At 31.0% G+C, this 17350-nt stretch overlaps 1 protein-coding gene across 1 annotated transcript in view; it reads right to left on the bottom strand.

Annotated features, from left to right (window-relative positions):
• Positions 1–9291: 9291 nt before the first annotated feature.
• Positions 9292–17350, bottom strand: part of LOC124359286 (dolichyl-diphosphooligosaccharide--protein glycosyltransferase subunit STT3A) — a 51264-nt gene continuing 43205 nt past the window's right edge. Inside the window, exon 14 of the mRNA XM_046811904.1 lies at positions 9292–16633. Within this exon, the coding sequence (XP_046667860.1) occupies positions 16488–16633 (146 nt within the window). The 3' untranslated portion in view covers positions 9292–16487. The remainder of the gene's footprint in view (positions 16634–17350) is intronic.

Consider the following 17350-nt stretch of genomic DNA (forward strand, 5'->3'; position numbering starts at 1 on the left):
GAACACCTAGAATATTTGACCCAAGAACACATTGAATATTTGACCCAGAAACACATTGAATATTTGACCCAGGAACACCTAGAATATTTAACCCAGGAACACCTTGAATATTTGACCCAGGAACACACTGAATATTTGACCCAGGAACATCTTGAATATTTGACCCAGGAACACCTTGAACCTTGAAACGCTCAGATAAGGCGTAATGATGTATTTCCCTATCGAGTCCCCGAGTGGTTGAGAGTTGGGTCTTGTAGGTACATCTGTGATTAATAAACACCCATAACCATATTAATGTAACTTCTCACTGGATAAAATTCAGATTTACCTACCTCTATACTGGTGAACTGGTGGTAGTCTTGAAAATGTTTTGTTTCTATCAAAACAACATAATTGTATAACGTGCATTATTACATATAATCAATAGCAATATATTATAAGAATAAGCTGGCTCTCTAACACGTCGTGAACATTTTATACTTAAGAAATATGTTGGAAATAATTTCTATACATAAAACCAAACAATAATAATTAATCTAACAATAAAAGATATCCTATTTCAAACGTCTTCTGCCGGTGTGTATTGAACTAAAATGTTTAAATAACCAATAAACTTTTGAGTTTAACCGTTACAATATTAGTGATACTTTTATTTCTATACAACCTACCTTAATGGTAAAATATTAATAATATTATAAATTTGAAAATACCCTTGTTAGTTTGTTTTGTTTTCGTGCATAAAATATTCAATTGATTAAACTGACATTCTTAGGTTCCCAGGGATGAATATAGGGTTATTCTTATTTCGAAAATTCTTCTGGGCAACGCCCCACTGGTCTCTCAAGTAGTTAAGTCATATATATACAAAACGTAGCCAGAAAAGTGATATATATATATATATATATATATATATATATATATATATATATATACTACAAATATATATATATATATATATTTCCGATTCTACAGCTGAGTTTGTTTTGTTGCACGATCAGGAAAATATATATATAAACTAGGCTAAATAGGCTACGGACTTCACTGATTTTAAAATTGAGTGCAAAGCCGCGGGTAACAGCTAGCAATAATATAGTTTCCAAATGGAAACATTTTGTTTATGAAAAAGTTTACAGTAAGAAATAAAAATATTTAAAAAACAACAGTGTAACAAACAAATTCAAAAGTAAACATTAGGTCAATTAGAATTGTATTAAAATAACTAAAACTGTTAATTATTATTACTTGTTAGAAATATAAGCCTTAAGTAAAAATCCATTTAAATTTATTTCTTTGAAGACAGTACAAAAATATTCTCCGATATTTCAAATTAATAATTACAAGAAATTGTTACATATAAGACATATAAAAAGGCACTACAGGTTCTTTCACATTCAACGAAACGTATCACCATGTTATAAAACATTAACCTGGATTAGTTCTGGAGTACCCCTAAAATCAAATTTACGAAGCCCAGGACAAAACTATTTTCACAAAATCACTCAATATCTGTTTATGTAAATGTTTAATTATATTTATTAGCATATTCTATGGAATATATTTAATTGAGGATAGTCCTTGAGTGGCTTTTGAGTCACGAAACCTATTACCATATTACGTTTTACAAATCTACCGTGGACGCTCTATTAGTGCATAAATTGTAACCAAGATTTGCCTGAATATTATATTATATAAGTTCAGAGAGTACACTTGAGTCAAGGAGGCGTTATGCAGGGAAAAACGTTCCCTGCACAACTACCTGCATATATTTTGAATAGCATTTCTGCAATTAAATAAAAAATAAGAAATTTTTTCATGTAAAATGTACTTAACTTTATCAAGATAGAAGTTTGCCACCCATGGGGCGTAGTAGGCTTTGTTTCCAATTTTTCCGGCATAATATCAACAACATTCTGCTAAGATATGGTTCAACTCATTGTCTGGTAAGCTTGAACTAATTACTGCCACAACGTACTAAAAGTTACCTGTAGTCATGCCAAGAAGTCACGTGCCCTCCCCCCCTCACCAAAGACAAAACTACAATCTGTTGCCTGCAGGAGCAATCTTGGTGGCATCGTGGCCAGTATTCTATATCCACTGAAGGGCTATTTCCTATCTTAAAACTATCCTAACAATTATCCAAACTTCAAGCCTAAAGCTTAATTAGTTATTGATACTCACTCAGAGTAACTTTGGTAACGCAAAACCGAATCCTATGAAGGGACATGCTCTACCATCGAACTCGATCTGTTTATTTAGATATGAACCTTCATTCAAATGTCAAGACTATAGCTCGATTCAATATCAGGATATATATCAATACAAAGATCGGATCGTTGAAAAAAGTACTTCCGTTAACCTCAGGGTTAACTATTACACATATGCGTACCATAAGATAATTGTTTTTGTTTGTCCTTTAATAACGATAAAAATTACAAAAAAATTAATACAAAATTCTATAAACCTTCACTTACAGTTTATGTTCCCAAAGAAGATCCCTGACAGAGCCGGGTCTCTGCGACCTCTCTCACACGCTAAACATCTCTAAATGAAACTTAATTATCGATTCATAAGGGCTTAAAAAAGAAATTAAGTATGCCTTTAATTATTAACTTAGAGCTCTCAAATTTTACAATGTAATTCTTCAAGAGACATACAAGATATGCTGGATAAGAATTTGTTACTGTCATTATCTTTTGAATACTGATGAGTTAAAGTGGAGAAAGCTTAAATTTTATACAGAAAACTTCATTTCTCTTCATATTTTATGGTTATAACAATGCACATAAACACAACAAAATATTTTTTAATTCAAATACATAGGTGAATAATACAAAAGTAATAAAAAAAAGTTGTTTCCGAGGTAATATATGTATATGTGATAGACATTTTCAGTGAGATGTTTACCTGTGAGAGAAGTCTCCAGGACCCAGCTCCGTCAGGGTTTCTTTAGAATAACAAACGATACACAGTAATATAAAAATATCTCAAGGTAAGACACGTGAAATCACCTGTCTAGAACATTTGAAACCAGATCAAAATAATTTTGTTGGTTAAATTATATTTAAATATACTATATTGCATGTGGAATAGCTAGTTCTTTACCACAGTTTTACAGCTTTGGGTGGAATTTCATTTCTTCTTATGATTATTTCTTGAGTGGTAGTTGAAAGGAGATTTCCTACAAGCTCGGAAATCTGAAAACAGTTCTGTAGTTCTCTCTGGGAGAAAACAGTTGCTTCGGTTATCCAAGTGCTGAGTGTATCATTTTGGTCTGATGTTATGTAAAGCAGAGATTTAGTCTTGATATAGCCATGAGGCAGTAAGGGTTTGAGCTATAAATTTCTTCTGCCTTATCTGATAAACGCACATCAGCTATGTAATCTGTTTGGCTTCCTAGGAATTCATGTATTGTACGAAATGAGATTTGTTTTCTACAGTTCTACTTTTTCTACCTGTTTAAAAACTAGCACCTTATATTTCACTTTATCAAGGTGCAGAATATTTGGTTCCTTAAGACTCTATATTTGAAGATCATGTTCAAAATTGCTGCATGTCTTCATTCACTGCTCATAGAACTTTGAGAAGGGATGTTGTTCTCTTAATGCATCTATATGTTAAGTGAATTTTTGCAACCGAAAGTTAAATGAGTGAATGATTGTAGCTATTTTTTTTTATGTTATTAGTTCAGCAGTAACTTTTTTTATTTTAGAATGCAGCTTTCCAAAACGAGCTCTAAAATTTTTTGTTGCGTCTTTTGAAGGAAAAAGGAAAAGTCTCCAGATTTTAGATGAATTTAATCTTGCCTCATCCTGGTATGTCAGATGTAGCCTTTAAGTTAATGCTTTATACACTAAGAAGAGATTTAGGTTATTCAATAGACAGTATCATAAGAGACTGGTATAGTTTCATTTATTGGGCTTCAGTTTCCTGCAACACGGTACTTATGATCTTTATCTATATTTAATTTAATGAAATGAGCACCATCAAAACCAAACTGATAGGACTTTTAGATGTCCTATTGCACTAGAAAATCTCAAGCTAATCAGGGCATACTTTTCCATTGATCTTATTTATGTTTCCCTTACATCCTCGTTTATCATATTTTGTTTTCGAAAATCAAGCTTCGATATTTGGCTGAAAAATGTTTAAAACGTTCTTTTGTTTGCTCTCCAGATTTCCTTTTGTTCTATCATAGCTCCTTGAGAAAACTGACTTCAAGATGATTCTTTTGGCCTGATTTAGTTTAAATGTCTTGGTACACAACATGGAAGCACCTGATCTGCATCAGCTGCTATATGGAGTTGATTCTCTGTTGCATATCTTCCTCTGATAATTAAATACACAACTATCTAGGATACCATCCACCGGTTTTTTTTTTTCAGTTTCTTGCACTCTGTGTATAGCCAAAAACTATGTAAGTAGGCATTGCTAGTGAACTGTAGGAAAACGTGAAGTACTTATCGGGTACTTGTATTAGTAACATATAAAGTTTGCATTATTGAATCAAGGTATATGCAAGAAAGAGTAAAAAGAAAATGACACATTCGTTTAGTAGTTAAAGCAGTTAAAAGTTTTTTCCAGTTGTTTTCTTTCGATGAAAAGTTGTCTTTTGCTGTTGTGAAGTTATTGTACAGTACGGTATCTTCGTGTTGTTTTATCCAGAGCATGACTTTTTGTATCTTGTAGGAGTATAGCCGAGCAGTCACTTGTGTCAGTATCAAAAAAACCAATACTGCAAGATTGCAGCCAGTCCGCACCAGTATGGGATAGGACTGGAAATACTAGTCTTGTCAACAATAATGTTTCGTCCTGTGGAAAAGAGAAAAGTTTTTAATAATTCCAGTATACTCGAGTCCTGTGTTGGTAGAAAAAAGACCACTGTTTTGAGTTTTGAGCTACTTTACAGATGATTTTTTATCCAATAGGTCTTGTTTCTATTAATTCTTGGTCATCATCACTGATTGGCAATCAAACAATTATTCCAACACGTGGTTTGTGTGTGATTTCATTCTTCTGTCTTTACTAGCGATAATTAGTTCTGACCTGCGTTCAGTTTTGGCTAGTTGTCTCGTAAGTTTTTGTGGTATGGTTTGGCTGGTTTCCCCGATCACGCCATCTGTCAGGTTTTGTGGTCGGGTTTGACTGGTTCCTTTCGTTGTCTTGTATTATTTTCTATTCCCACCTCTTACTTTTCGATAATTTTAGTGATATACTAAACTTATTTTGAGAATTATATACATTTGACTTCCTCAGTGGGTTCGTGCTTGTATCATTTTGCTTATTTAATGTGTAATTTTTCTTATTTTTGAATCCTTTTTTAGGTTACATGTAACCCCTCAGCTTTATTCAGCAGTTCTATTTCAACTCTGAGATTGGAACACCCAGAGTTGTGTAAAGTAAATAAGCTTTTCATAATTTCAAATAAGATAATCTATATATATAAAAATGAATGTTTGTATGTTTGTCCTTTATGGAATCGTGAACTATTGGACCGATCATGATGAAAATTTGTACGTATATGTATTTTTCCACGGAGAAGGTTTATAAGCTATGCCCATCCCTTTCCCGATTCAGGATTCCGCCCCACTGGTTACAGAAATACCCATAAGAAATGCATTGCAGCAAACATATGTTAACGTCTTTTCAAATTTTTAATCAGCTGTTCTTTGTAAACATATATTACACTTATAGTTTTAAAGCATAGAGTAAGCTTAAGAGAAACGACAAATTTTGTTTAAACTGTTTTTGCAATCACTGTTAAACATAGACTTTACTATCCAGATAATACAATTCAAATTTGACGTAAAAATTCACCTTTAACTGCAATATTTATTTAATATAAACCATGCTCATGCTTGATCAGAAGAGTAATGCAGATATCATAATTACTATCTTACGTTGGCTACAAATATAAAGAATGTTATAAAATCAACCTTAGTTGTTTTTTTTGACAGAAGTATGGTTCTCAAAACTCCGTGTGTACATATTCTCTCGATCGAGACAACAAAGCAAGCTCAATCGTGGCATCGGAGATATAACTAATTTAATCTAAAATTTATTATAGTAAAAAAAAAAATTTACTAAGTAATATAAGGACTTCGGTTCTTAAGATTTGCGTGCGAAGCCGTGGGTAACAGCTAGATAGAGGCAGGAATATGGTACATACCTTCATAATACGCCCAAGAGGCTCACGATGGAACGACTATCAATTATCTCAGCAATGTTTAGAATGTGATAGAAAAAGAATAAGTGAATATAGTGTACTGTTTTCAACGGGAAATTGCGTGCGAAGCCGCGGGCAACTTTTGCAAAAAATTATTGAAATGCGCAGCAAAGCGCGCCGGGCCCGCTAGTTACTAACATAAATCGTATTAAGTAAGATACATCCTGCAAGTCCAGTATTAGAGATTTAAAACTGCTTACTCTTAACATCATTTTACATATACCAGAAACCGATTATTATCAAGAAAAACAAAGCAAATTTCAAATCATTCTCCAATATACATAATTATTCCATTAGACACAATAGTATTTTTATTAATCCTTTACACTAAACAAGAACATATGAGAAATGCCTAAGTATGGGGAAATTTGTCTCTATAATAATTTGTCTTAGGATGTCAAATTAGAGAATTGCTTAGAGATTTTTAAGAGAAAAATGAATAGCTATTTGCTGGAAAATTGTTTTTGCAGTCTAAATGAATTATTAACTGAAAAACAATATAAATTGTGTATCTTTGTTTGTATTGTGTTAGTGCCTTATTTTTGCTGTCTATTCACAAAAAACCAATGGTTATATTTAATGTTTTGTTTAAACTTTATTACTATATGTAGCTTCATCTAGAAAATTTATATTTAATATTTAACTTATATTTTAATTTAGGTTGAGTTTTAACAAATTGACATGTCATCTACCATAAGGTTGTATGGTGTTATAATACAACATGAAAAAATAAAATAAAATGGTAAACGTCAGTAAAAATCGAGTTCTCAATTTCTGTTCTTCAAAATGTGGCTGGTTACATAGGTATTATATATATATGCATATCCATGTTCGCAACGAGAAGAACATAGAATAAACAAATTAGTAAATAGAGTACGTATTGGAGGTTAAGAAAATGACACATATCAATACGTAATGAAGTTACTTTATTGGATTGGTTGGTTTCATCTAAAGCTTGAATATTTCAGCTTAACCTGCAATATAATTTTCATAACAGGCTAAAGGTAAAGAGCTTTTATTACTGTTATTGGATTTAATAATGAAAAATGGGAGGATAGAACATGGAACTCATGTATGGTAATTCAAGTTACTACTAACTCACGTTCTTGTCTGTTAACTACTAATTTTTGATCAACGTAACTAACTAAGCAAAGACTTTGAATCATGAAATTTAGAACAGCTCATAATAAAACAACAGTATGATAATATGCAATTTACTGTTTTGTATAGTAAACATTCTTATAAACTAATCAAGTGTTTTCATTTCCTTGGATTAAAGTAGAGGAAATATTCTCTACCATGTGAAAATCAATACACATTAGTCATTGAAAATTGGATTTATATTTATTTGCATGGTTTTCCAGACACAAGTAAACTTTATATCTACTTGTATACAGATGTATAAGGGTTGATACTATAAATGTGTTCATTGTAAAATTTCATTTATGCCCTTAAAACATATTAACCCTCTCCCGGGCAAACGCCTCGGCAGGGCGCCTGGCTCAAAAGTCCAAACGCCTCCAACTGCTTTATCAATGCCCTCTGCTTTGTGTTGCTGTCATACGGTTGTTTGGGGAACTAATACTGGAAATATCTATTGGCAGTGTCATTGTTGCCTTGTTTATTCATAGTTTTATGACTAGGGACGCTGTCTAGGATTAATAATTTGAAACGGTTAATTGATTACTTCATTGACGGTGATCTAGTTGTTTAGTAGTACAATTCTTTCTGACTTGTGCTGCTATCTTACGTAATTTGATGAACTATTTGTGACTTTTTATAACCACTCATTTACTGAAATCATTTTGTTAGTTGTTTTCACAATCAATTAAAACAAGATTTTTCATGTAAGTTTGACTTTTTGTTTGATTATTATTATTGATAATTATTAACCTCATAAGGTTAATTTTTTTTTTTTTTTTTATAAATACAACGTTATTATAGAGGATTTAATCATCTTTGTAACGATGCACAATACATAATAGTTTTATTAAAATAAAGTTCTTAACTTAGTAAAAACGCGAATAAGTGTCCCCTCGTATCAGAGCGCCCGATTTAATTCAGCCCAGTAGCGCCAAAAGCGCGTCGCGGTAATTCGACCGGGAGAGGGTTAAAGTAAGACATTACAAGTTTTAAGCAGAGACAAAAGCAGAGTTCTATCTTCATGTGCCTCAAACCTTTTGAAATAGTTAACTTTGAGAGATGAAATTTCAACCACCTCTAGTAACTGTATACTAAAATTGAAAATACTAAAAATCGGTCCATTGGGATTCAGCCAGGATGTTATAGCTTTGTATTTTATTTGGTTCTTCAGAGATTGTATAAACACCAATTATATATTTAAAATGCAATAAATTTGTATTTCATTTAAAATTCCACAAAGAAATGTGTAAATGAAATGAAAATTAGCTCTCCACACATAAAATACACCACTGCCAAGATTTATAGTTAGCATTTCTCCTACATAATTCTGTTAAGTAGGCTGGAGAATGTAGCAGAAGAGTTTAGAACTTGGGTCTTTTTTGGATGAAGTAACAACTCTGGACTATTTGGCAATAGGTACTTAAAAAAGAGAAGAGATACATAAATTGATGCTCACATATATTGCTAAATCTTATTAGAATAGCAAAGCTCCCTATTTACATATTCCTTGTAAATTAAATTTTTTACTACTAAAGAAAAGCAACTAAAACAATAATTACTAAGCAAATGAAATTGGCAGCAGTTCTAATGTTGTTTGTTTTAATTATATGAATTCGAGACTATTTACAAACAGAATTCTTATAGTGTATAGCACTGCCTCAATATCTCCATTATTCAACATTTTAAGTACACCTTAAAGTTCTTAGACATTTATTAAGTGTGTATAAATGGCAATAGCCTGATTTAATTTCCAATAAACATTGATTCACAAAAAGGACTTGCTCCGCCAGGACTCAAACCCGGGTCTCTCACTTGCTGGACGATCATGTTACCACTACATTTAAATTTCTTAGAAAAACGTATGACTGGTCTAGACTTGGTGTACTTGGAAATGGGCTCAGTGACAAACTGAAATTACAAATACAAAATATTCAAATTCTTTTATTATGTTTACAACTAGTTATTTACAAATAGGAAAATCTCTTTGCAAACAGTTTGTTGAGTTGTTCAAATTATTACAATAAAGATAATAGAGATAATAAAGATTCTCTGTTACGACATTAATACAAAATTTATTCCTTTGCTCAGTAGTTACGCATAAGTAATCTTCATGATGTAAGGAGACAAGAATATGTTCGTATGCTGGACAAAAACTCGACGCCAATCAGTTTGCAATTCTCCATGCTGTTTCTCGCAGTACTATAATAGTGTTTATACTAATTTTTTTTATATTTCATTCTGTCTTTATTATTACAATTTTTATAAAATTAGACTTACATGATGAACTTTTAAGAAAATTAGACACCATAGCTGTATTAATGTACTTTGCATATTACTGAAGCTTAATGCCGAATAATTTAAACTATCTTTCTTTAGGATAAATAAATATTTGTTTTAACTTTCTTTGTATTGTTCACTAAACTATTTAATATTTATTACTAAACACAATGTAGTAGAAAAGTAAATAAAGCACTGGAAAAGTTTTTAAAAAGCTATTTGTATTTAATTAATTCAGCAGGTAATCTAAGAATTAAAATAAATAATTTGTATTATTCCCAATAAATAGTTTACGACAGTCTTTGAAAATAATAACATTTATATTGTTCAGTCAAAACTAACAAGCCTCCTTACATCATTAGTAATCATGAGTAAAAATACATAACAGCTTAAAATACATCACACAATTGTAATTGGAATAGAAGTCTAAAAGTAAACAACGTATCTGTGCACAGGTATATTCACAAAACCATTAAAAATGGCAAATTACCCATTTACTATTGGAAATTGGCACTGAATTACGAACTAACAAATCAATGGATACAAACAAAACTGTGAATAACACTGTCATAGTTTTTTAAATAGTATATTTCTAAAAATATAGAATTAATCAATTAACGAATAAGCACAATTAAAGAAATGTACACCAATGATCACGTCATAAGCAATGGCCCAACTCACCAAAAGCATAAAATGTTGAAGAAGAACCAATATTTCGTGTCAGTTTTTGGTTCGTTTTTCTTTTCTAAAAAATCATGTGAATGAAAACCAACGTTAGGAACCGACACATAATTTATTTTAGATCTTTGTGTGTATAAAACACCAGTGCCTTCAAGTGAAATTGTGCTTAAAAGAAATCACTAAATGCTATATTCTTGTATTTGTACTAATTTGGGTTTAATACTAGCTTAATTCGTACTTATGAATTTAAATCTCAAACTCCATTTTGTACAAACATATAAAGTTTGTTGTTTGTTGTGAGTGTTTTTAAACAACTCTTTCTTTAAATATTTGTATTGCATTAAAATGGTTTCACTATTTGCACATTTCTTTTCAAGTTTTTGTGATCAGATATTCCCTTAATATTTGTACGGATAACAAACATTAAAATAATATAAAATTGCAAATGATACTTTACTATTTGTTACAACATCTATATTTCAGAATCAAATTGTGTTTGATTCAGACTCAACAAATAAAGTAACATATTACCCATTTGGTGGTCAATGAGTAGTCAAGTAGTATACGGTGGAATAATAAATTAAGTCAGGAACGATGCATTGCAGAGTTGGCACTAATGATTGTCTTCCAAACAAAGACAACTCGAAACAGAAATAATGATTACAGCTACAAGGTAAAAAAAAAATAAATAGCTAATCATTGTTTAATAGTTTATGAACCACAACAAACTACAGTAGCACATGAAAATCACCAGCATCAGGGAAACAATATTTAATCTGTTTTAAATTAAAATTTCTTTTTCAAGAACTAATGGGCTCAAGAATAGAATTAAAAAATAATAATGCTATAAATATCTAAAATGTCAATTGTGGTTTTATGAAATAGACCCTGGCAATCACTAACTCTAGAAGTAAATAAGAACACTATTACTTACACACTGTATTTAATGAATACATGATATATTGGTGAGGGTTTATTGTAGAATCAAATTTTGTTGAACTACATTAGCACCAATTCTGTAAAAATGTACTTTTTGCATTCTACAAGACAAATAATCAGAATTTTGTTAATTGGTATTATTACTGCTTGTACAATTCATGAGCTGCACATGAGGAATGGCTACTTCAATAACAAATTGCAGATGATTTTAAAATAAATAATAATAAACATTTCTTGTATTTAGTATATGAATGATGAAGATTATAATGAATTGAATACTACTATGGATTCAAATTCCAAAAATAAGTATTAGAATTTTCATCTCATCTCTTTAGTCTTATCAGTTTCAATCCTTGATTTGTATTGTTATAATCTAATTCTTACTGGAACCTTAAAATAAACCATTATTGATCATTTTGATTTTTTTGCTTCAAAATGAGGTGTAAGAAATTATGTGGTGTCTAGTGCTGCATAGCCGGTAGAATGATAGTAGCAAATAGATGAAGCCTAGTGAGCCATGAACATCAGATCTTGACAACAACAGAACAAACAATTGACCAAGGTTCAAGAAACAGTTTTAGTTGACATGGCAAGATTAATCACTTATAGGCAAATAATAAAATCAATATGATAGAACATTTCTTGTTAAAAAATATACAATTACTATTTAATAAATAATTACTATTAGTAATTGACTTTGTTTTTTAATTATCTTTTTATTTGGAATGAAAATCATTGACAAAAACCAAAACCCGGCTTGACATGGACAATAACTAAGTGAAAGTGTAAGTGTGTAGTGCTGTTCTTTTTCAAAGAACCAACCAGGATAAAAACCAACTTTAAGTACTAACACATCTTGGTGTTAGAAGATTCAAACAGATAGTTATAGTGAATATTGAATAGATTGTTTATAACTATATTTCTACAGGAAACAAGTCAGTTCAAGTCTTATTTGAACTGGAATGGTAAACACATCATCTGTGTATGGTTTTTTTAACAGAAAATATTAAACAAATAAAAAGAATTAAGGAATTCTATTCAAACACAATATTATTAAAGGGGTACGCCACACCACCTGTCACCTGACAGACTTCACTGAGGTTGCATCCAAAATTTCAAGTCTATAGCTCATTTTATTCTAAATATGTCCTGTGGACTGATATACAGGCAGACAGTCATACAGAAAATAAATTTTTACATCCTCCATCATACAAAAAGAAATTCTTTCAACGTAATGAGTAGTAGGTTTCAATGACTCTCAGCCAAATGCCATTGTTGGACATGCACCATCATATACCTTATATTTTTTTTATATAGAAATGAAGTCTGACGAAAATTTTAACATCTACATATGAAATCTTTCTCGAGATATCTTGCCACATGATACATTTACATTTTTGTTCATTAAGTTGGGTTCCATATCAATGTCGAAAACAAAAATATTGACACACTTCTTTTTATTCTAAGCTACACATCAAGTCACCATAACATTATGTTGTATGTGTTGTGGTAATTAAGCTACACGTATCAAGTTAAAATCTTCATATGATTATACTCAGTTGGGATTATATTCAGAGTCATTTAATATTTAAAGACAAATTGGTCTGGAGAAGAACCCAGAATATTTTTATAAAACAATACATTTTCTACTTTTCAACATTGTCCTCTTCAACATTTATGCACTTGTTCCAACAGGCTATAACCTTTTTTTATTCCGGCTGCAAAGAAGTATTTATATTCATGTATGAACCAGATTTCCACACTTTTTCACGCCCTCGTTGTCATGGAACCTCTTCCAACGTAACACCTTCTTCAGTGTACCAAACAAACAGAAATCATAAGGTGCTAAATCAGGAATGTAAGGGGAATGAGACAGTATATGTATTGCTGGAAATTTGTAAATCACACTTCTCCTCTGAGATCCACCGTTTTCTCTCTCATAGCTGGCTTTACCTTGTTTAAAAGCGAATCTAAGTAGTATTGGCAGTTCATTGTATATGCTCTTCCAGAACATCATAAAAAATTGGAACTTCAGTATCCCAAAATACTGTCAACAAGTCTTTTTCTGTTGATGCTTGGATTTTGAATTTTTTCTTCGACAGGTGAGTTGGTGTGTTCTCTCCATGCTTTGCCTTTTTGGCTACGACTCATAATCATGAACCCAAGTTTCATCACAATTTAAAATTTTTTTGAGGAAGTGCTCACCTTCTCTTGCACACTCTCAACCTTGTTTCCTTGTGTAGCTGCGTCAACTCCTTTAGGACCCATCTTGCAATTTTTTGCAATTCTACAGCTTGTTACAGATAATGTTATGAATTGTACCAGTACCAACTTGAACATTATCAACTATCATTTCCAATGTCACATGGCTGTCACCAAAAATGTCATCAATTCGACTTCAAATGAGAGAGTCCAAACTACAAGTGGTCAGCCAGAACGGTGTTCATCAAGTCACCGAATCACGACTACTTTTCAACTGCTCTAACGACTTGTAAAAATTTGCATGATTTTTACAATAGTCACCATAAACTTCAGACATTTTACTGTATATATTCACCGCTTTCTCACCTTCAGAAAAAAAAAGACGGATAACACAATGTTGTTCTACTAATGTGAAATTTTCAAGCAGACTAACCATCTTGGCATGTATTTTTGAGTTTATAAACAAAACAATGTTGACACATCAGCTGATCAGGGCTTATCCCTATCACACAAACTTAAAGCCATAAAAGTACCAAACTTGCCCTACCAACAAGTTTTCCCCAGACCAATTTGTTTAATTATTGAATGGCCCTTGTATTTTACTATTCTTTCAATGCCATCATGGTTACCCATAAGACCATTGTACAAATGTTTGCTTATGTTCAGCGAAATCCCATGGAATGGCATACACCATCACCGAATTCAGTCTAACCTGTATAAAAATGTAGACAAATTTCAAATATTTATTATTGTAGGCTACTAATGAGAAATTATGTATTGTAACATAAATCTAACATTGCTATTTTTAACTTTTTCAGTTACACATTCTACTTTTTATGCTGGCGATACCCAGCAGCAATGTTTAGATCTATTTTAATATGTAAAAGTTTGATGAACTATATGATTAGGTCTGATACTAACCAAATATACACTATGATGTGGCCCTTCAAGTCATAATACATTTGAAAACTAGGCAAAATTTATTATTTATTGTGAAAGATTTTAAAAGACATGAGCATTATGTCAGGATAGTAAAATTAACATTTTTCCATTATATGTTACAAAAACTGAAACACAGTGTTTCAAAAAATTGTATCTGTCTCTTTTTCAGGTGTTAATCCCTAAAACTAAATTAATCATGCAAAAAACTTAACAAATAAAACAAATGCAAATAAAAAGAATGGCAAAAACTATCTAAGTTAAAATTAAAAAAACTTTCTGTGTCAAAGTTTGTATCCTCTATGAGTACTACACACTATAATAAATTATCTTACTCTGGATGTTCATTCTCACCAGTCTGGACGTCATGCTGTCGGAATACCAATCAGGTATTACTTGTATTTTGAGTGGCAGTTCAATGTTACACTTTTTAGTTTTCAAGTTTTTTGTGTAAGTTTATGTATTGGGGTATTTTACACCTGCAGAAGAGGGTAAATCTCAATGTAAATCGGGGTAAATCATTTCCAATTATCTACTATGATCCATATATCATGTAGCACAGTAGTGAAACTGTGTGGTGTTGTGCCATTTCTTTTATGATTCTCCTGTTCTAGATGTAAGGTCTAAGAATACATTAAATTTCTTTTGATATACAATTTTCTGTTAGTAACTTTGACAGACATATTCATCAATATAATATTTTATTTGTTAATTTTCTTGCATGCTTAAAATGATTAAGGTACTGTATTATTAGGATAAATCAAATACAAATTGCTCAATTTAGAATAAATAATTTGAGAACCTTGTGAAAATCTGAGGCAACTGATCAAATCAGCTGATTTATAGCACTTAAAACTAAAATCAGAATCAATAACAAATTTACAATACTTTTAGGACTAATTTAAAATAAACAAAGACAGTTTTGCATTCATTTGTAATTCTTTTGTAAGTATAAATAATCAGTTTGACAGAAATGAGTATGATATAATATTAAATATTTGAAAGTTCGGTCAGACAGATAAAGATACACATATGTAACACTGCAGGTACTGGCAGTGTATCAAGTTCATGACATCACTGTAGCGACGCTTGCATGAATATGTTACTCTTAAAGTTTATCACTTTCTACGAAGAGTAAAGCACGTAACAGTTCTTGAATGTATTTCAGTTTTTGTAAAATATATAACTGGCATTGCTCATAAAACTATTAAGTCTTAAATAGGACATTTTAAAAGTAGGAATTCTAGAAAATTAGGACAAGTGGGAATACTGGAATTGAATGGAGAATGTTGGAATGGAAATTGAATTGTATTGCAATCATCAGCCAATTCCTAATATTTTTATACTTTGTTTATTACACATAGTGTTTCTTTCATTAAAGCTACTTTTGTCTATGTAAGAGTTTGAGAATTTCCCATAGTAATTCTTTTGTTTTATATTTGAATATTCCATGCATCACAGCTCAGGCAGTGTTATTTTGCATACATTGTAAAATAAAAATATGAAAATTATACTAAAGTTATCTGAATCGAGTTGGTTTTGGATTTTACTCTATTATGCATTTACAAATCATATTACAAAAATTATAATTAAAATTGTAATCCAGAAGTGAATTAATTAATAATAACACAGTAATGATAAACTAAGGGATGGTGACTACTATGTTTGGTGAGGAATTGTTCAAGTTTAGAATGTCTGGCTCCTCTCACAACTAGAATCTAAATTATATCAAGTCTTATGCTTGTACTGTCACATAACCCACAATATACATGTATACCCATTACACATCAGAGCATTAGCAAATTTCATTTACTTATAAAACATTAATATAAAACATACACCAAGTTCAAAACAATTAAAGTAAACCTATATAAAACTCAAAAATATATTACGAACATTTCTTCAGCCTTTAAAAACTCACAGTTCTTAACTTATTTTAGATTACCTAATTGTTTAGTGCAAAAATATAAACGTTTGAGTTTTCTAATGATGTTTGTTATTTAAATTAAATTAAATGTCTTTAAATTAGAGGAAAGGTCAGCACAGTTGTGGTCTCCCAATGTGGGAGAAGAGATATATAGACCTATACACCTCGGTTGCGCAGACCTTTAACCTTGTAGATACGGACCAGCCAATGCTCAGTTGTGTACGCCTCCTCTAAGACATCCAGTTCAAAGTCTTTGTTACCGATCTCTGCACCTCTCACTCGATCATATCCTGGTGGCTTGCCTAAAAACAAATTTTAGTTAACACTCGCTAAAAGTTTAAAATGTGCAAATTATCAAAATCATACACTGAGAAACAAAGAATAATTTTTAAATAAGGACATGGAAGAAACTAACTAAATTATTGAGATCAATTCATATATATATATATATAGTTTGGATTTTTATGTAATGTACTTATTATATAACTTCACTGAAGACCTATATTAATAATCCTAGCTAATGTTCCAAAGCGTAAAAATGTTTCTACAAACAAATATTAAAGTACTGTACTGTACCTGTCTTGCAACATATATGTTCATGAGGGTGCTTAAAAGAAACCAGAATAGGGCTGCTGAGGGTATAGATAGCACAGATCATTGGCAGTTCAGTGCATCTGTGATTTCAACCTGCCTTAAAATGCAGTAGATCGTTGTACTTTTACTTTTTAAATTTCAATTTGAACATAAAAATGAATAACTGACTGATTTTCTATTCTATTTTAATTTATTCCAAACCATTATTTCTTTTAAAATATTCAAATATCAGTATACTCACATAATTTAATATCTAATCTCGTATCAAAAAGTATAGGTACCCAAGTTTGAACATAAACCACAAACAAATTAGCAGAGCTATAATAATGGGAATTACATTAAAATTTAGCTTGTCTTTTCAGTGTTTAGATATATAAAGCAAATTATTTACAAACAATAATTTCCAGTTTTGGTAATTTTCATAT

The sequence above is a fragment of the Homalodisca vitripennis genome, chromosome 4, assembly GCF_021130785.1.
Source record: "Homalodisca vitripennis isolate AUS2020 chromosome 4, UT_GWSS_2.1, whole genome shotgun sequence".
In the NCBI taxonomy this organism is placed as follows: Eukaryota; Metazoa; Arthropoda; class Insecta; order Hemiptera; family Cicadellidae; genus Homalodisca; species Homalodisca vitripennis.